Source organism: Sinohyriopsis cumingii, chromosome 1 (assembly GCF_028554795.1).
Source record: "Sinohyriopsis cumingii isolate HCF-2022 chromosome 1, ASM2855479v2, whole genome shotgun sequence".
Taxonomy (NCBI): Eukaryota; Metazoa; Mollusca; class Bivalvia; order Unionida; family Unionidae; genus Sinohyriopsis; species Sinohyriopsis cumingii.
In genome coordinates this window covers 107,606,109-107,626,952 of record NC_142961.1, presented here as the reverse complement: position 1 = coordinate 107,626,952, position 20,844 = coordinate 107,606,109, and the positions used below count along the sequence as shown (strand labels likewise).

Below are 20,844 nucleotides of genomic sequence, written 5' to 3'. Positions count from 1 at the left end.
CAATGTGTCGCATGATTTAAACTGCACCTTGGTAACGATTGTGTCATACGAACACATTTGAAAACATGAAGAAAGCAGAATATCTCTTTGTTAACTAAATTCAGTTATGACATATCTAGTCATGACGCCAAATCTAACACCTTGAAAAAAATGCAAATAATGTTATAACTTAACATACATCTTCTTGATAAACCTTCAAATACAAAAGCTCCAAATTCTTATGAAAGCGAAAGAAAAACATGGTTCACTATCTAGAGATCCACCTTATGTGTAGATTAGAGTGTCATAAACAATGACGTTTAATTTAATATCGAGAGAATTTATACAGCTTTCCTCATCCATCTTGTTGAAAAGTGCGGTACATCGCACGATGAAGTTCCAGGTACCTAGATATAAAAAATCGATCATTATCCGAAAGATAAATGCATTCTAGTTCAGCCTAAACAAATTCAATCTGCTTGGTCCTCATTCTCTCTCTCTCTCTCTCTCTCTCTCTCTCTCTCTCTTGTGTCATTTACTAACTGACTAGAAAATCTCTGTTCCTTCTTTAAAATATTCCGCGACCTACTTCTAGTATATTAGTATTTTGATGTCAAATTGTTAATGAACTACTGCTACTCTACTTCGTTATTATTAATTAATACTATTCTTATCATTAATATTCCCACACATCTCTTTCATTGCCCAATTTCTTTTGCGGAAGTAAAATTTTAGAATTTACCACAGCAATCATGACATATCAGACGCTTATATTTTTATCCAATGGCACCTTACACTTTTACCACGGACATAATTTTATAGTCAGAAATCGACGATTCTATTATTATTATAATTATTATTATTATTAATTAATATCATTATTATTATCATCATCATCATTATTATTATTATTAGCAGCAGCAGCGGCGGATCCTGAAACAGAAACACTTTTGGTAGCTGAGGCACCTAAACATCAGTAGGTCACACTAAGCAGTACATCACTATCGTTCTTATAGATTACATCAGTTCCCTTCTATCCATGCAGTTAATTGTTCTGTTAATTTCTTAGTTTTCTAAAGTTTTGAAATTTCCATTATTCTGTATAGTTTTGCTTCCTTATGCCAGAAAGTAAATTTATTGACCCACGCATGCCGCTGTACATGTTTGTGTGTGTGCTTTCTTCATTCTTTTCTGAGAAATACCTTGCTTTGGGTTCAGATATTGACAAATAGTTGTGTTTGTATTCCTTGCTCCGTTTTCTAACTTTAATGTTATCTATCTATCTATCTATCTATCTATCTATCTATCTATCTATATATATATATATATATATATATATATATATATATATATACTTACATGGAAATAATAGTTGCTATTTTTACATGCTTATATACTAATGTGGAAGGAGCATAAAATGCAGTCTTTGTCCCTTCTTGTCCCAGAAAGCCTGGTGAAGTTTGACGTTTAAGCCACTATGGAGGTGCATTAGTGTCCCACGAACACATTTCGAGTTCACAAACTAGATATAAGTACTGCATTGCTATTCCTTAGATTCGTGTTTTGGAAACGTGCAAAACGAATATAAAGAAATATTAACTTCGCCTCTCTCTCTCTCTCTCTCTCTCTCTCTCGCTCGCTCTCTCTCTCTTCTGCGTCATGATATACAACTTAAGGTTAATTTGTATTAACTGTGTACTATGTATCCTTATTAGTTCCAGTGAAATAATGCATTATTTGAAGAGGCGGATATCTACTTGTTAAACTCCAACCCCTAAATAACATTAATTTAAAAAAATCAACATTTAAATCTGATCATCCACCAGTTAAAATAATGTAAGCTAGATCAATCATTTTCTTTGACTCATATATGAAACGCAGTAAACCATAAATACTGCAGAAATAAATACGATCATAATATTACACTGACATTTCCACGGGGAAATTATGTGGCCAGAATGCACAGTAAGAGATAAATCTAAATCATATATGCTTCTCACACTCAGAGAATCCGATTTTTCATGGAGACATTCGAACTTTTTTATCAGCCAAAAAAATGATTGTTAAAACTAATTAGACATTTTAGTGGCATATGTATATTGGAAATGATTTTCTTTTATGACATTAAATGGTATAGTATTTTTGTACAGTCTGGGTGACCATTAATCTTATAAAGCCTGTTTCGTCTTGTTCCAATAGTTAAAGTTGTCAACACTGATTCTGATCCATGAATATCAATTTATTAAAAGTAAAGAATAAAACATGAAATAACACCGATATCATTAATCATTGTGATAACTATTTCACTGAAACTCCCCAAATTGCTTGTAAGGATTTTGGAATTGTAACGAAATACAAAGAGAGGTTAGTAGTAATATTTTAAAAAAAAATAACAATATATGACTTAGATTGTATTTTACCTCCATTGTAAGATTCTGAATGGCCGACCGGAAATTATTTTGCTTAAGGACCCATAATCCCGCACCCAAGCATTTGAAGGTATATCCCATTCCATCCACATCATCCAGTTTCAGTTCTGCCAGAATATCACGAGTCATGTAACTCTGTAGTTCCATTTTCTAAAGGGGTACATTCTTTTAGAATAATATTGTCGAAATCTTAGCCAATAATTGATGAACAAATTTCAAATATTCATGGATCTGGTCAGCTACTCGAAATTAAAATTAAATTGACGATTTATTTGAATCTAGCCGAAAAGGAAACATTTAAAATTCTGTATATTTTTAATGTTAGACTTTTAAAGTCAGCGATGAACCTTTGTGAGATAGCATCAATATAATTCCATTTGAGCATGGTACTAAGTCAATATTTTTAATGTAAAGCATAAAGCTTAGACATTATGGATACAAGAGAATTGTTGTTGTTGTTGTTGTTGTTGTGTTTAAGGCCACTTTTCAGATATGTCCACTTACTTCGTTCTCCTTGTCTAGATACTTTGACGCACGTTCATATGAGTCTTGAATGATGACAGGCACGTTATACTCCTTTGTTCTAGCATCATAGTATGGGACATGTCTCTTAAGCATCATACTGATAGCTACAGAAACGGCAACAGCTGATGCAACACACCTTCAACAGGTAACGAAAAGGTAATTTTACTTATCCAAATGTTTGGGATCAAGTACATTAGAGATTATGAGGTAAATCTTTAGTGTAACTAAATGTTAATCAGATAACAATATATATATATATATATATATATATATATATATATATATATATATATATATATATAAAATGTATGTTTAATTTGTATTCTGTAATTGACCTTTATCACTAATTGAGGGTAAGAGTTGGACATACCTAACTAATGTCTTTTTTTATAATCAACATGTTGCATAGCTAATTCTTGTCTATTATTTAAGATTCTATTTTAAGATTATTATTAGTTGGAGCTACACATGCTTACAGATATTGAGTTCAATATCTATTTTTCTTATAAACAGACATTAGGAATGTTCTAGAAGCAAGTTGTTTACGTATTTGAAGGGAAAATGACCCTCACCCTGATTATTGTTTCTTAACTTTTTATGTTGATGTTGTTTACTTCAGAATTCCCTATGTTAAAATCAGTCTTATTGCAATCAGTCTGAGTTGTGTTTCAGTTAATATTTGTGAGGATTTATTTATTTAAATTATTCTTTAGAATCACAATGTGATCATTAACAATTTCTGAATAAATAACTATTTCGGTATTATTCAGAATTCATTCAAGGGCATTGCTAGATTTTATCATTGTGATACATCAAGACTGTTATATAACTGGAAACTGGATCCATGCAATCATACTATTCGACACGGGATATTATATTCAATAATGAAAAGATTGTATTACATTAAGTGCATTATAAGTTGATTGCACCAGAATTTTAATCACCTCAGACCATTATTAAATCGAAACAGTTTGTATGGTCTTCTGAAAAAAAATCGTTTGCAAAGATCCTAAATATAAATTATGAATGCATAGAAATATCAACAAAGAGACTATATCTTACTCAAGAGATTAAATCTATTTGGTTGAACACATCCGTTGAAATGTTAAAACTGCAGATTAAGTTTTAAAATTTTTATTTAAATATTATAAGCAATATGTCATTGTTTACACACAAACCTGGCGACTGATTCCTCATATAAAATTGGCTACACAAATTGTTAGACCTGCTGATGATAGATTGCTTGATTTCTTTACTTTTTTTAGCAAAGTGTCTCACCATGCTTAACAAAAACAAAACAAAACAACACAAAAAAATGCAAATAACACAAAACAAACTATAGATCAGATATGTTCTGAGTGATTATATAATCTCGACGCAGAGATAAACTTTGCCCTTGATTATGTATATTCTATTTATTATATCCCTTATTTTGCTCTTCCAGATACAATCTTCAGTAAATCCAAATCTGTATCAATACAGCCAATTCGGAATTATTTGCCTCTAAAACCGTTTTCTAGACTTACCTTGGATCAAAATGGGTTGTACGACAAATGCGAACAGCGTTCTTTTCAACTCTTTCTACATCCCACCATTCATGGATACCGAGAATAGAGGTCCTCATGACTCCTCCATTCGGGGCGTCGACACATCCTCTCTTTATCCATATACCTCGTGAGACCTAGATCCAAAATCGGGTCAGCTTTTACATAGGTAAGACGGTTCTTATACAGATAAACCAAGCATGAATGAGGTTTTTCTTTTTGTCTCAGAAATAAGAGTGTTAAACACATAACACAAAAATCTGTAGATTTTCACAAAGCATTGCTTAAAAACATATATCACGTTCCGGGCAGAACCATCGTAGGTTGGAGCTGGACGAAATGGCGTTCCCGGCTCAGCAAAAATACAGCAAACGCCCTACCCCACCCAGAGGCTTGGCGCTCTGGTCGTTCGTCTTGGTCGTTCGTCCATATCGCCGCCCCTTACGACGGCGCTGGTTCCAAGAACAATTTTATTTTTTGACCTATCTATGGACTATAAAAAATAAAAGCAACTTTCTTTTCTTAAAAAAGATACAAAAGATATTGTATGCTATCATAATATTATGGTGTGGAATAACATGATAAAATTCCTTACATGCTACTATATGATCCAAATAAATGTAGACTCGATTAGTAGCGCAAATATTTGTTTGTCTTGTTTTGGGGACTTCTTACCATTTCTGGATTTGAAAGAAATCCACGATGACTCAGAATTTTACTTGTGGTTCTGCAAAGTCCGATTCCTGTAATATCATGAAGCTCTGGGAACCCATTATTCGACCATTCATAAAGTTTTCTGGCGAAGTCGTCGGCATCAACCTTCGGGAAAGAAAGATTAATTCGAAGACAAGTGAAGACCTATTAGGAGACAAAGAACTATTAGAAACGCATCTGACGAATATATGCAATGCTGATACTAAAATTTTCCTTGACATTAATTGAATAGTAAGATAAAATTGACTTCACATATTAAAGTACAAATTTGAGAGAGAGAGATAATCATTATACGTATTCAGAGCAATGACACAAAAATTTCATTCAATTTAACCTGTCGTTAACGAATAAGAAAATGGAACAGGTACAAGCAATTCATTCAAATATCATTTCATTTTTCTTCGTAAGTTTCATCTTATGCACGAAATATTACGTGTTGTATATTTGTTACGATTAAGACAAAACTCCGGGGGCCAACAAGGGGGGGGGGGGGGGCACCGCCGAAAAGAATAAATGTTTTGGTAATTCATAGGGGCCTACTGGAGAAGGCTTGAATATATACAGTGCAATATGTTTGTTTGATTTTTTTTTAAAGAAAAGAAAGAAATGAACAAAACGTAAAACAAATCATTGGGATATACGTGCTTGTCATTTAGTAGGTTAAATAACAGGCACTATTCTCTACCTGTTTGTCCGTATAATTTTATATTGACAATTTCCACGCTGGTGGGAGTGGTGTGGAGCCGGGTATGGATGATTGTAAAGAGAAAGCTTTATAACGTATCCAGACATGGGCATGATAAAAATACGAGACATAGTTTTCAGCAGGCCAGAATAAAAGAGAAGATAACAAATAGTCAGGCTGTTTGAATAATCGCCAAACACGGGCGAATATCCGCTATCCTTCTTTTCCATCTCTTGATGTGTAACAGCTCACTGTGTTGTTTTGTTTTGTTGACGACGTAGTGTTGGTAATGCATAATAATGAGAAACGAGGAAATCTTGTCACAGGCAGCTACGGGATATAAAAGGAGAGTAGCGGATTTTCGCCCATGGCTTGCGAAGATGGTTTAATACAACTGTATATCATTCCTAACTATGTGTTATGTCCATAATAGTATTAATAATCAATACTGTGTTACCTTTCCCTGTTGAGGAGCATGTGATCCGAGTCATCTGTCCAGTCCCCAATTTCCCATCCATCACGGTGTCTATCGCAGATCTTGTAGGAAAACTCTAAATCTGCATACTTTCTGTAATGCTGGAATATATTTAATATCATAAAAGCCAGTTTTAATGTGCATGAGTGAAACGGGCACGCCTAATAGGAAATCTCGTTAAATACGAATTAGTTTATTAAGGGGCGTAAACTATTACTATATGCTGTGAACCTTTAAAGCAATCCCAGTTCGGACTCTAATGAAAAATGCCAGAAAAAAAATGAAACACCATATATATGACAATACTTCGCAAGCAGCCTCAGAACTAAAGTAATATCCATCAAAATTGCAAAATTAATACATGTCAATGTACTATAATTTTGTTCACTAGGAATTTGATATTTTCAAGTATATTCAGTCTGACTCAGATCTTTCCATAAATACCAAACAATAGAAACACTGCTTCTACTTTTGACTTATTTCCTGGCCTTAACTGAGGGTCAATTAAACGACTTTTATTCTTGGAGTAAAATGATTGGTTCTTATCAAGGACATAAGTAATTTGTCTATGTAAACATGATCACTGATCCTCTATTTCACAAATAGGCATTTCCGAAATTGCGAAATGCTCAGTGTTGATTTTTTTAAAAGTTTTATTTAAATTTTTCGGATTCTAAAAGATTAATTTGTTTTTCTGGAAATATTATGTGCTCATATAGAATTTTTAAACAAAGACATTTCTTAAAATTTTTATTTGGATTTCCAAAATCAGAGGATTAGTTATTGTGTTTCCACAAGGAACTATAGACTTCAACACAGTACTGGTTTCAGCGTACGTCATCGCCTTCCATCTTGGATTATTCGTCTGGATTCGAACTTGAATCCATTATAACATTTTATTGATAGGACTTCAAACAATTTATTTGTGGATTATTTTTGGATTAGGCTTGGATTATTTTTGGATTTGGTTCTTAAAACCGTTAGTTCTTATATTTTTCCATTTTTACAGTAATTTTCCAGGGAAATAAAATTAATAATATTTTTCAAACCTTGTTGTTTTCACTCTTTCATTTGGTACTATTTACTCGAGCCTAAACTTATAAAAAAAAGTGGATTAGCTGTTATTTGCACTTCAATTCAAAAAAAAGAAAGAATCAGTGCCTTTACCTGATTTCTCAAAACAAGCATTTATATAAAACTTCAAGAAGAAATACATATCGCTATGGCGTGTGTGTGTGTGTGTGTGTGTGTGTGTGTGTGTGTGTGTGTTATGGATTTGTATCGTAGCTTTAACAATTTTTCAGTCATATCGCTACGATGTCTGCAGTGTGGCAGTGATGTCTAGCACTGGGGCATCATACCGCTGACATGTATCATGATGTCCCACCCAGTCAAATTATCCTGGCACCAGGCCGACCAGTCCTAACACTAACCTCTTAATGCTGAGCGCCTAGCGAGTCAGCTGTTAGTACCATTTTTTAAAGGTCTTAGGTATAATTCGGCAGGGGTTCGAACCTGCCACCTCCCCCATTCGAGGCTAACGTAATATCCACTAGGCCACCGGAAAGTCCGCTATAGCACGTACCAACAATCAATTGCTAATAAAGACAAGAACAAATACAAGTAAAAATATATATATATAATGTCGTCTATATGTTATCATTTTAATGTCCACTGATATGTATGACACTGATGGTCCGTTACTTACTTCCCAATGAGGCCATTTTCACCCTGGACGTATTGCCTGGGTCCGTTTGGACTTGATAACCATTATTGCCGAAGAATCCATTTGTCTCCCTTTTTCAATTATATTCGATGTAAATGGAGTGTCAGCATATTGGGGCTTTACATATTGATCTATACGGCCCCATCCAAATACAGCAATATGAAGTATCTGGTCTTTATCCCTAATAGCGGCAATACCTTCCTCAGTAAATTTATATATTATGTTAGTTCTAACGCGCGGAGTTAGCTTCGCCGGTAGTGGTTGAACTTCGGACTGCTGAGGTGCTGGTCAAGCGTGTTGAAGATGATCATCAGTATCAGCAGGAAAGGTCACAATAGTTTTTGTGTTGCTTCAGTTGCTTTAAAAAAAGTTGTATTGGTTCGACAGTTGGTTTACAAAACTGCTCTGTACTTTCGGTAAATTCCACTTGAGCTTCCTGATGCTGGTGTAGCTGCTGTTTGACCGAATCATGAACGGGGGATATTTTTTAATTGCTTCTAGTTGTTGTCGAGCTAGTTTATATGTACAAGATTCCATAGTTAGTGCAGAATCACTCATAATTATTATTTAAAAAACGATTTAATTTCACATCATTTGTCAGCACATCAGTGAAAAGACAGTTATTTTACAGCACACAAAGATACCCCCGTGGATATCCCTTACAAGTGGGGACGTCGTTGTGATCCCGTGGCGGACCCAGGGTAGAAGGTTCGGTTTTTAAAATAGACAGTTAGAAAGTCCTTTTTTAACTCATGTAATGGGACCATTGTGCTCGTTTTAGTAGGATGATTGGTTTTAAAACGTGCCTTTAAATAGTCCCGAAAAGGTCAGTTCACCCCCATTCCCTGCTGCTGCAGTTTTGGTGGTTTTAGGTGGCTTTGAGCAGGTTTAGGCACACACACACACACACACACACTGAATAGAGAACTCGATATCAAACCTAAGCAAATAGGTTTCAAAATTTTCAAATAAGAGAGCAAAGGACGCAGAATCATCACTGTGGCGCTGTTGATGGTAGCCACTATTTAAGGTTGTAACTTTATACTAATACTGTTAAGACATGACTTTCTCAAGGCACATAGTCTTGCAGAGGAATATTTCACCTTGCGTTTTCATACTGTCTCGCCTTGAATGCATTTTCACAGAGATATTGCAAACGTGATTTGAATTTGATTAATAACTCACCTTCAGTGCTTCTTCTTTTGACATACATTCTGTCAGAAGTCCGATTGCATCACCCATACACTGGCCATAAATGGTAGCTCTTATTTGTTCTTTTAACCGGCTTAAATCACATAGCGGTTCCTCAGGTTCATGAGCACCAGATGGCTGTATTGTTTTTGTCCCAGCGTCATGGTCAGTCTCTTTGGTTCTTTGATGTCCTGGTGGATTCCTGTTCCACCAGCTGCGATCCTTCTCATCATCGTTCTCGCTAATATTTACATCACTCTTCATGGTCATGAAAAATGCGGAATCCTTTGTTCTGCCATGTTTCATAACGCGACTATTCTCAGAAGAGGCATTTTCAATGTTTCTGCCAGATGGAAGATTTTTTTCTGGACGGATCTCGGTTCCTCTTTCAGTGACGAACGATGATACACCTTACTTTCGATTCCTGTGCATCTCGGGATCCAACCCGACGTTGCCTTCCAGTAAAAGTGTAATGTCTAGGATCTTTATAATCTTCTCTTTGTGTGGTCATGAAATGATCATACTCAGCCATGGCAAAGAAAAGTCTGAAACTATAACTTAATTTTATCTTTGTGTACACTTTTAGCCTTGCCATGTAGAGGAAATTAAGCAAATAAAACAATATATCAGGCCTTCTTGCCTTGCTATCCAAATGAAAATATTTAAATTCACCCATAGCACACATTTTCACAAAACCTTAGAGTAAAACTTTATTAATTTTTCCACTCTTCAATTCTCGGAGGTCAAATCACCTATTAACTACTACTACTATTACTATTACTACGACGACTACTACTACTACTACTACTACTACTACTACTAATAATAATAATAATAATAATAATAATAAGAAGAAGAAGAAGAAGAAGAAGTAGAAGAAGAAGAAATATATAAATAAATAAATTAACAAAAGATTTAAATTGAATTTCACCATTATTATCTAGAAACTTGAGCAATTCAACAGGGATAAGTTCCCAAAGTCTCAAATATAATTCAACTCATCTAATATCTTTTTCCTGGTCCTTCTCTCTTTTTCAGCAACGTGAGGATGGTAAACCTACTTTTAGGATTCAACTATGAGTGAAAAGGACATATAGACTTAATTCAGAGAAAAGGAACCTAGCTAATATAGTCAATACCGTTCTGTTCTTAATTATTCATATCATTTACTTGAAAATCTACTTGATATTTTGAATTATTCAATCGTAACATATTAGTTATTTTCGTTCTGGATTTACCGCATTAATTAATGGATAGATTGCCAGAATTCATTTAAAATATAAATCAATTTCGGTGGTCAGTTTATTACATCTGATAAAGTCTAGAGTACAAATGAAAACGTGACTAAATGGTGAGTAGGTGGGTGTTTTCCAAGGTAGAGTGGCAAAGAACACACACACACACACAAACACATATACTTACATATATATATATATATATATATATATATATATATATATATCACGTGATTGCTGTCTTTCGTATCAAGACCGCCTACTGATATCTCGTTACACAAAATCTAACAAAACCCCGCCAATTTCCATCCTGCATTTACCTAGCTACATTTACTGATTCAGCATGGTTTTAAGTTGAAAAAGTTGTTTTAGTAATTGTTATGTTTTCAATTCCTCTCTTTTATTATTATTATTATCTCTCAAAGGAAACTCAGTTCTGTTTAAAGGTAAGAAAAGTTTTACTGGGCTTTTCGATGTTTTATCAACATTCACATGACGCCGTTTTGAGCTCGACCCTTATTTCACATTTCGAAATTATTATGAGAAAATATTCCTCCAGTAGGTAATGGCATTGAATAGGAAGATTCCACCCTCGAGATGAACATTTCAAGCCAAACACAAGGTTTGGCCAACGTTTCTTGTCCTACATCGATGCGTACGCAGGAGTCTATTTATGTGGAGATAGGAGAGTTTCTTTCTACCAAGAAAGTGGTACAAAAACCACACAGTAGTCATCAGTAAGGGAAATAAGTCCGAAATATTTTAAAGTACGTTTTTAAAGTCAATATCAGAGTTATGTTCCACATATTTTCATGGATACCAAGGTCATACATTTTTTAAACAGAAATCTGAACAGGCGACACCAAAGAACTACGTTTCATATATAATCAAAGCTTATTCATACAAAACGTACCTGAACGTATACAGGACCAAGCCGTAATACAAATACCACACAAGTTCACGAAAATCTAATCCAGATAAAATAGATTTCATACGTACCAATTCCTAGTTTCGATATTTACTGACTGCAATACACTTCCTCTTTGGCTGCACACCAGGTAGTCCACAACTAACGGACCTTACCGGAGGAAAAAGCAAACGAAAAAGTATCGCAGTTAAATTTAGTCCCACGCAGCCATATCATTTTCTGGAATCGCACTGGAAGTTTTATTTCTGGAAATATATTTAAGTCATTTAAGCATTTTATACATACTAGCTAATATATTAACTAGTGAATACCAAGTGAAGCACTTATTTTTAAAGGCATTTCCTGTATAACAGCTACAATAAAGAAACAAACTGTGTCACAAAAGTACTGTATTATTATTATTATTATTAGTAGTAGTAGTAGTAGTAGATTGCCAGATATACACCACGTTAGAATTAAATCTCTAAACAAATATACTTTTTTGCAGTCGATCTAGGACATTGGACACATTTAAATGACCAAACAAAGTTTCATAGTAGCTAATTTTTAGCGATCTTCAGGAGAGTTGGGGAATTGTGAATAATCTGAACCGATAATAATATTCATTATGCACTTTCCTGGATAAAGGGGACGGGGGAGGAGAGAATGAGGACTGGATATCATGTATGCGTGCTTACCCTGTATACAATCATAGTACTGAGACTACTGCAAGGCTTGGGCAATTGAAATAGATATAACGATTTGGTTACAACTTCAGAAAGACGTGAGCACAGCGATGTTGGGTGAACAAAAATAGTTGTTTATTAATATGAGGGAAATAAAATCTTTTCAATGAAAATCTTTCCTCATTTTTGATAACATTTCATTTAAAAGTAATACGTAATTAACAGAAAGTTAGAACGGTTTAATCAGGATCAATATAGTGGAATTGAAATCATAGTTACCACAAGAAAGTGTTACGTATCTTCTGCATTAGATTCTTTTTAAAAGTGTGTGTCAAGAATAACAACTTTTCAAATTACATTCAAATTGAAAGAGCATCACAGAAGTGCCAACCCACTGATGAACAAAACACTCGCGGTCACTGTCGTATATACCAGTTTCACATACTTCAACATTGCTGTTTCTTACCCCTATCACTTTTCTCAACCCCACTTTAAGCCACCCGCACACACAAACAAACTTTGTGTCCTGCGCAAAACTGCGATTTTAGTCTCTTTGAAAATGATCTAGTACTAGTGTTTAGAATATGCAATGAAAGATTCCTTGGTGATGCCTCTGTTCATTTGGAGACTATAAAGGCTTCGCTGGTGGTTGGGTTAGGAATTTACGCAGGAAAGAACGCTTTCTATGTGGATAGTAAAATTAAGAAGTCATAACTTTTCTATATCGGATAAAGGCAATGACACGTGAAGCGGCTCAATTGTTTTAAATTCACCAAGAAATCAGAGAGAAAAAAAATTAGAAACAGGCAGCTCTGTGTGTTTACAAAATGCCACCTGATGGTTTTGTCCTTAAGATAGTATTTAGTTAGCTCAGGTATCTCGAAGTTAAGGCAAAATCATGGCAGGGCTTTGTTTTAAAAAGAAACGCATCGTATGCTGGAGGTGAACTGGTAATAACTTTAGTTCACAAAGCTCAGCATGCTGAGACGAAAACACACAGCTTACAACAAAATTCCAATCGAGGTTTCGCACGAGCTCATAGTGTGGTTCGGCTCGGCGTTTAGCTTGTGTTTTGCACTTCGTTGATTGAAAGCGACGTGTATGTGCCCAAAGTGGAAAAGGGGCTACGTGTTGTTTAGTTGTCTAAGACGCTCTACTTTACTGATCACTGACATCTCACCTCTGACCGCGTGAATACAAGTCTCGGTTCGGCCGACTTGTAAGAAAGATCGCAAGTATCTTCCCGTGGGTCGGTGGGTCCTCCGGGATTTTTCCCGGGTTTTTCTTCCACCAAATATACCAGCCGGCATGTATAGCCTATGTTGTACTGAAAATGGTATTAAACCCAGAAAGCAATCAAACAATCATCACGTAGGATAAGCTTCAGAGGATAAACTTGAACTGTTCTTCAGGGATAGCGTTGTCACAAGGAGCCTTATATTATAATCTTAAGATTTTGTAGAGCTTTGATGGCAATGACGTGATTACATAGTATTTTTAGCTTGTATGAATAATCGCCGGCAGATAACATTTCCAGGTACAGAGTTCAGACCGCAGGTTAAGGATTAGATCTCAATAGTTTTTATAATATTCCAAACCCATCCACACCTGTATCATGAGACACTGCTGTTTCTGTGGTGTTAATACCATTAACCGCATATATTGGGCACTTATACAAGTTGTAATGAGCGAGCCGCTCTTTAATCGTGGCAGTATGGTGGTTTCAATCTCGCTGATCTTTTTCATACAAAGATTTTGTGGATTTTGGAGTTCGTTATATTGCTAATATTATTCCTCTACAAACAACGCGATATGAGAACTTAATTGTGCTCAGATAGGTACTTGTGTGGATGGGCCAAGAATTTGGTCTGTATTTTATTGGACGTTTTTGCGTTAGCAAGATTGAATTTAGCCTCCCCCCCCCCCCAAACACACACACACACTTTTCAGTGAGGGAGCCATACTTACTGTCGCTGAAATTTAGCCTTTAATAAATGTTCTTTAATAAAGCCTCTTGAATTTGACTACGCGTTGGTATCGTTCTCTTACTTTTGACACATCTTGCATCCACCCAACTGGCACATTATCGCCACCGACACATAAAAGGGTTTCTGTCTGTAGCTTTGCTATATCATTAGCTATTACAATAAGTATGGTTTCATCTTCTTCTTATGGTACAACAGTTCCACAAACGCTATAGTCGGTCATTTAAAATCATTCACAAGCGCTCATGCGACACAAGAACAAGCTTTAACATATTAAAGGGACGACACATATATCCAATAGTACTAATCTTAAACATGTCACAAACATTTGATCCATTTACACAACGTTCCCACCCGCCTTGATATTGGCTTAAAGGGTGTCTGGTGTACCGTCATTGTGACTAATAACTCGCTTACTATAGACCAGAACCAACTGTTTATTATGAGATTTCTAACCCTCACCGACACCGTAACGCGTGTTTACCATGGTCGTGTGTATGTGTTGGAAGGACCACTGCATATCATGGTAGTGTGTATTTCTTGGAATGATTACTATACTACGTATCTTCATCTCAGCTATGAGTTCGACAAGGCATGTATATGAAACAAAAATTCTCAGAAAAACCGGATAGATCATTTCATTCAGCTAGTTCATATTGTTTAACATATGCAAAATATAGTGACAAACTGATTGGACAAAATTCTGATTTTTATCGTTTAAATCGGTCATTGAGTTCAAGTAACTTCTAGATAAGCAGGTTGTCACGTTATAAGTCAGGAACAATAGCCAGATTGCAACATGTATATGCTACACCCTGAGGCTAATTATTCGTTTCATAAATGTTCGACTGTCAGTCTTGCGAACAATGAGTGTCAAAGCGAAGTGTTTCCAGCTGGCCGGCCGGCTTATGTTACAATAGTGTAAGCCGACATCAAAAGGACGGGTGGGAAGCCAGTTGTTTATAACATGGCCATATGAACTTGTTACTGGCGCCTTATTTGGTTGCGTGCGATTCACAGGTAAGTGGCATGAATTGCTCAAAGCAACATCAAGTGGGGGTCGTAAATCCACCCTTGACAAACTGCCGGGGAGGGGGCAATGTCTGTTAATTATGTAGACCATAGGTGAATCGACATCCACTCGGGATTAAGCAAGGCCAGGCCACCACTGGAATCGCACGTTTAAATCTAGTGTCTTGAAACTAAACTTCAGTAGTCGCTGAACCATCTTGCGGGAATTGCATAAGGAAGTTATAAGCTACTCCGACGTCATTCGAAATTGGAGGGAAACATTGTTATTCTGTGAATTACAAATGAGCTTCGGACAGGTCAGTGACTCATTTGCTCGATTGTTGCAATATATTACGGCAAGGAAGCTTTTAGGGACCGGAGGAGCTGTAGGAGACAGAGAGGGGAAATACCCTGGTACAGTTGGTCCCGGGTCTCTGGGAGAAAAGAAAAGGTGAGAACGGAATTGGAGGAAGTGGCTGTTGGACTGAAGGGGTGCTGGGAACCAGTCAAAAAATACTACAGATGAATAGAAACACAGGACAGGAGGAAAATCTATCACACTAGTCAGACGATGAAATCGGCCGTCACATGGTCCAGTGAAAGACGAGTGATAGGGTTTTGAACATTGAATTTTATTTGAGGAAGGACTATCTGATATTGAATGGCATTACATTTGCTGTTTATTTGAATTGCACCTTTTGTGTATTCAGTAAGTAACTGTCGGCATCGCTGACTGGGGTCTCGGAGCTTTGCATCTCTATCATTACTTCAATTTCTAACAAAAACGAGCCAGGGTGGGTCTTCTGTAACAATTAAAGATAATACTAGGAGCACCCCACCCCAATCTAAGGTAGTCTACGAGACCTTTACACAGATCGGCGGTTCATCTCCACATAACATAAAAATATATTTCTATTTTCAAATCTAGTTTCTGATATCTATCCACATATTCATCTATATTTGCTTTCTCGTATATGATATATAACTCGTACTTTCATTTTCTTCGTCACATCACTATATATATATATATATATATATATATATATATATATATATATATATATATATATATATATATATATATATATATATAGTACAACCCCTATGGGCATATGTTTTAGTATCTATTTCTATATTGATTATCTTTCCTTGACATGGAAAACCAAAGTAAATTAAATGAAATACATATGTAGTAAGGATATCGTTACCAGCATTTCTAGTCCTATATGTTATATCCCATCCACCAGAACACTCCCATCAGTCAGCTGGGGTAGAAAATATACATACCGAGCTTGTTCAAGTTGGAGGAACTTCCATTTTAGATGATCTCACAATAATCTGCAACAAAATCAAGTAACAGGAGAATGGCCCACCCCAAGGACTCAGTCTCGGATCATCACTCTTCCTAAAAAAGGGAATCTACAGCTATGCCAGATCAAAGATTTTAAGAAAACAATTCAGACGCATAAACAACACAAAATATTAGGAAAAGAAATGCTTCACAATCATTACAGAAAAGTTATTTAATGAAGAAAAACCCCAGCAGAACCTTCCTAATAGTTTAATTAGGTTTTATGTTGCGAACTTCACCCTATTGTAGCAAAGGAGTGAATTACTTGTAATGCTATGTAGAACATCCATTAACGATTCAATAAATAGACGCCATTAAAGAAGAATAACGATGAAGTATCAATTATAAATGATCTCCCTTGTTGCACAAAACATTTTTAAAAAACTATACAAGATAAAAAGAAAACAATATCGTCAAGATTTTGACTCCCTTTGATTGTTTCAGACACCACGCACCAAAGCCTCGGTTTTCTTCCGTTCGTATGTCATCGGAGGCGAGTAATTATTACTGGGTAATGTAAATTACCCGTCTTTCATGATCATTTTCTGTAGTATTAATTTGATCGAAACGTATTATATATGAACGATATGTTACTATCCAAACATTAGATGCAGCACTATCGTTTCGGAAAGTTCTTAGCAGCCTATATTACTGTCAACGGTTAAATAGATAAATCTATGAAAACGTCGACTCCGATATTAAGTATATCATGTTTCAAGAGGAGGACTTTCAAAACATACCTATAAAAAGATCACAACAAGTTTTGTGTATGTGATTTGGATTTTTGACGTAGGTGTAACAATTTTTCAGACATATCGCTATGATGTCTGTAATGTGGCAGTGTATACTGATGTCTAGCACTGGAGCATCATGACACAGACATGTAGCATGATGTCCCACCCAGTCGCATTATCCTGACACCAGGCCGACCAGTCCTAACACTATCCTCTTAATGCTGAGCACCTAGCGAGGCAGCTGTTAGTACCATTTTAGAAGTCTTTGGTATGTCTCGGCTGGGGTTCGAACCCGCGACCTCCCGCATCCGAGGCGGACGCTCTAACCAAAAAGGTGATATAAACCTATGTTTAAAGCGAATGAAGAATTCACATGTCTGATGATGAGATGTTACTACTTCGCGACCAATACAAGTGAAATAATTATCTACATTTACCGCGGCAATGACTGGCATTAGTAGGAAGAAAGAAAAAAAGAACACACGTGACTTTTTCGTATTAGTAAGCGGTTCAATGCAGATCTTCACTTTAACAAGGTTTAGAAATATACTATATTTGTAAGCGCACACTGTCGATGAGATATGAATGTACTCTTTTGCCAGGGCACGGCAGAAACAAAATGTTATGGTCAGTCTCAATCGGTGCTATCTACACTTCTCTCCATTGTTTAGCGATAAAACGTTACGAAATTAATTTGAATACCAGGACACAATCACACACATATATATATATATATATATATATATATATATATATATATATATATATATAGAGAGAGAGAGAGAGAGAGAGAGAGAGAGAGAGAGAGAGAGAGAGAGAGAGAGAAAGAGAGAGAGAGAGAAAGGGCCGCTATGCGAAGACACGTTTGTCCAGATGGACCGGATGTTCCAATTAGTTACGTAGAGCGCTGTTTCGTATGTGGTCACAATGATGTGTGCTCTTTTAAGAGTTTATACTGAAGCGCTTCGAAGTAAAAGTTAACAATTGCACCCCTCGTTTTAAATCAAGTTGGGCGATTACTAGTAGCCGATCACCATGTTCAATCCAAAATATAAAATTTTCGATTCATTTGCACTCTATTCCAATACAATTTAAGACCAACACGATTTGGAATAAATAGCAAAACATAATACATGAAGCAAACTGATAGAATGTCGACAATGTTTATCACCAGGGGTATAGCAGTTTTATCGGGGGATTGGGAGGGGAGAAGAAAGAAGGTCAAGAAAGAAAAAGAATGCTACTCATTTGTAAAACAATCCATGGCAATTTTAGGAAAATAAAACATTTTATCTTAGAATATTGTCAGAAAGTAAGGAATACTTGCTATGGTGTTTATCATGATTATTACCTGAGTAGGCTTCGCGGATATATTGAAAACCACCATCCATCGAAACATCTATTCACCTCTCTGTACATGTGTGCTGCCTTTGCGTGCATTCATTATATCGATTTCTACGCCATCATGTGGAGTCCATGAAAAATTTTTAATATATTCCTCGATGTTGTCATATTGTACTGAGATCACAAAATGGCCAAAAGTACGCACATCCTACCATCTCATTCAATCACTCATTATTTCCATCGATCAATCGTTTAATATTGACAGCAAAGTTACCCAAGAGCACTGGTAGGTGAATCTCGATGCACTGTTTTTCAAGATTGCATTTTGCAAAGAATAAGTTACACATCAATATTTCTTGAAAGTTAAAATGCATACGCCAAACTCATGGTGAAATATCTATTCCAGGATTCAACAGAGAGAACTGCGTTAGTATGAAAAATAATACCGATACATACACTAGAGTTTTATATATAATTTTTTTTTTTAAATCACAGTCAGCCATTGTGAAATATCTTTAGTCTCGCAGTACCTCGAATACTTTGATTTTACGATTACTGCTCTGACATTATTAATATGTAGGCTCAATCGCTGCAGGTATACCTAATTATCTTTTTACGACTCAATGCATGTATGGAATATGCAGCCAGGAAGAAGAAAATATTCTAACTTGATAGACAAGAAAAAACATTCAGCATGCACGGTATATGCACTTGCAATAAATAAATGGTTTAGGTTGAACTTTGAGAGGTAACTAAAAGACGTGAAAGGAGGTATGTTAAAAATGCAGCCACTGTAATCTTACTAAATCACACAATAAAAAAGGTTATTAAATAACATCTGGGAAGAAATGCACCAGTGATGATAAGAAAACTAGCATACGATTCTTGAGTTCATTGCAGTGGATTCTTTTAACATATTTCCCGACCGGGAAGACTTCCCAAAATCTCCCTCTCCCTCTCTCTCCCTCCCCAGCCCGCTCTCTCGGTCTCTGTTTCTGTTTCTCTCTCTCTCTCTCTCTCTCTCTCTCTCTCTCTCTCTCTGATCTACATCACGGAAAACCATAGAAAGACACATATAAGTACTTCGAATATAAATTTACAAGACATATTTAACTGACTTAAATCTCACAGCAATGCGCGCTCTTGTGAGTATTGCCATGCACACTGCATAGAACTGCTCGAATTATTTACGCCATGTAGTAATTTAAGATGTAATACTTTTTGACATGGTTATGTAAATATCTCATTTGAAGAAAACACTCGCATATTTTATTCCGTTCATAAATATATTGAAAATTCACAAACGGATTTACTTAATCGCCCTTTTAATTGATATCTGTGCGCCTCTAAGGGTCAAGATCAGCCGTAAACCGCATTTTTATTTTCTTTAAAATGACTGGCCATTGCTTCTTTTGCACAATTCACCTTTCAAAATCTTTTTCTTTCTTACTAACATTCTCGACTTGTGAAACAATTATTGGTAAATATTATTTAAGATTTCTCATTTTATTTTCGTTATTTTTTATCAACTTCTTTCTTTCTTTCTCATTTTTGATACATTTGGTTAGATGGTAGTGTTTAATTAGGAGGCAACTCTCTTTGACTGTTCAACAACTTAAAATAGGTTCATCAGTCATCTTATATTTTCAATTTTCGTGTCAGCAAAGTAGAAGAAGATTATAAGCCATTGGTTTTCGTTCTGATCCTTTATCTTCTTATATTGTACATATTGTTACTTTTAACTACACATTTACGAAAAATGTTTAAACTAATATTAGCGCGTCAATCATAATTGTAGAGATATTTGTAATGTCCATTAGAGATGGTTAAATGTATCGGTGCAATAGTTTCGTGCAGAGGAGTAAGCCTGTATTATCTATCATATGTTATATGGTGGATCCAAAACATAAAAAAAAAACATCAAAGTGATGCATTTATGTCGTCTCAGTGATATTGGAAACAAGGCTAGATAACACGACAGCAAATCCGTGACTTTACCCGACTTTTTTTGTAAGCCTCGTTTTAAACGTTACAAACGTTTATATACACCTTGGGTAGACAATCGGAACATTCTAGATATTTTAACGTCAAGTCGAGAAAGAAACCTCGGGTATAATTCATTTCCATTGAAAACTATATTCTGAACAACTTTCGTTTACACTGAACGAGGGATAACAAATCACAGTCGCAAGATTGATCTCTTCGTTTGCAGATAACACTCAAATATTCTTTTAATAAAAAGTAGCCTCTGGAAGATATTTTATACAGTTTTAAATGAAACACAGTATAAAACACATATTAATACTTTCTTACGCAAATATCA

General features: G+C 35.5%; 2 protein-coding genes across 2 annotated transcripts; both read right to left on the bottom strand.

Moving 5' to 3' along the window:
• Window positions 1–119: 119 nt before the first annotated feature.
• On the bottom strand, window positions 120–4,557 carry LOC149807539 (uncharacterized). The gene is made up of 4 exons (XM_089957638.1): window positions 4,460–4,557; window positions 2,913–3,069; window positions 2,400–2,558; window positions 120–140 (listed from the first exon to the last, which is right to left on the bottom strand). The coding sequence occupies exons 1-4, from the start codon at window positions 4,555–4,557 to the stop codon at window positions 120–122; spliced, it is 435 nt and encodes a 144-aa protein (XP_089813764.1).
• On the bottom strand, window positions 4,481–9,806 carry LOC149807538 (uncharacterized). Its single transcript, XM_089941659.1, has 4 exons — window positions 9,263–9,806; window positions 6,334–6,452; window positions 5,153–5,296; window positions 4,481–4,614 (listed from the first exon to the last, which is right to left on the bottom strand). The coding sequence occupies exons 1-3, from the start codon at window positions 9,572–9,574 to the stop codon at window positions 5,185–5,187; spliced, it is 543 nt and encodes a 180-aa protein (XP_089797785.1). The 5' UTR covers window positions 9,575–9,806; the 3' UTR covers window positions 4,481–4,614; window positions 5,153–5,184.
• Window positions 9,807–20,844: the final 11,038 nt, after the last annotated feature.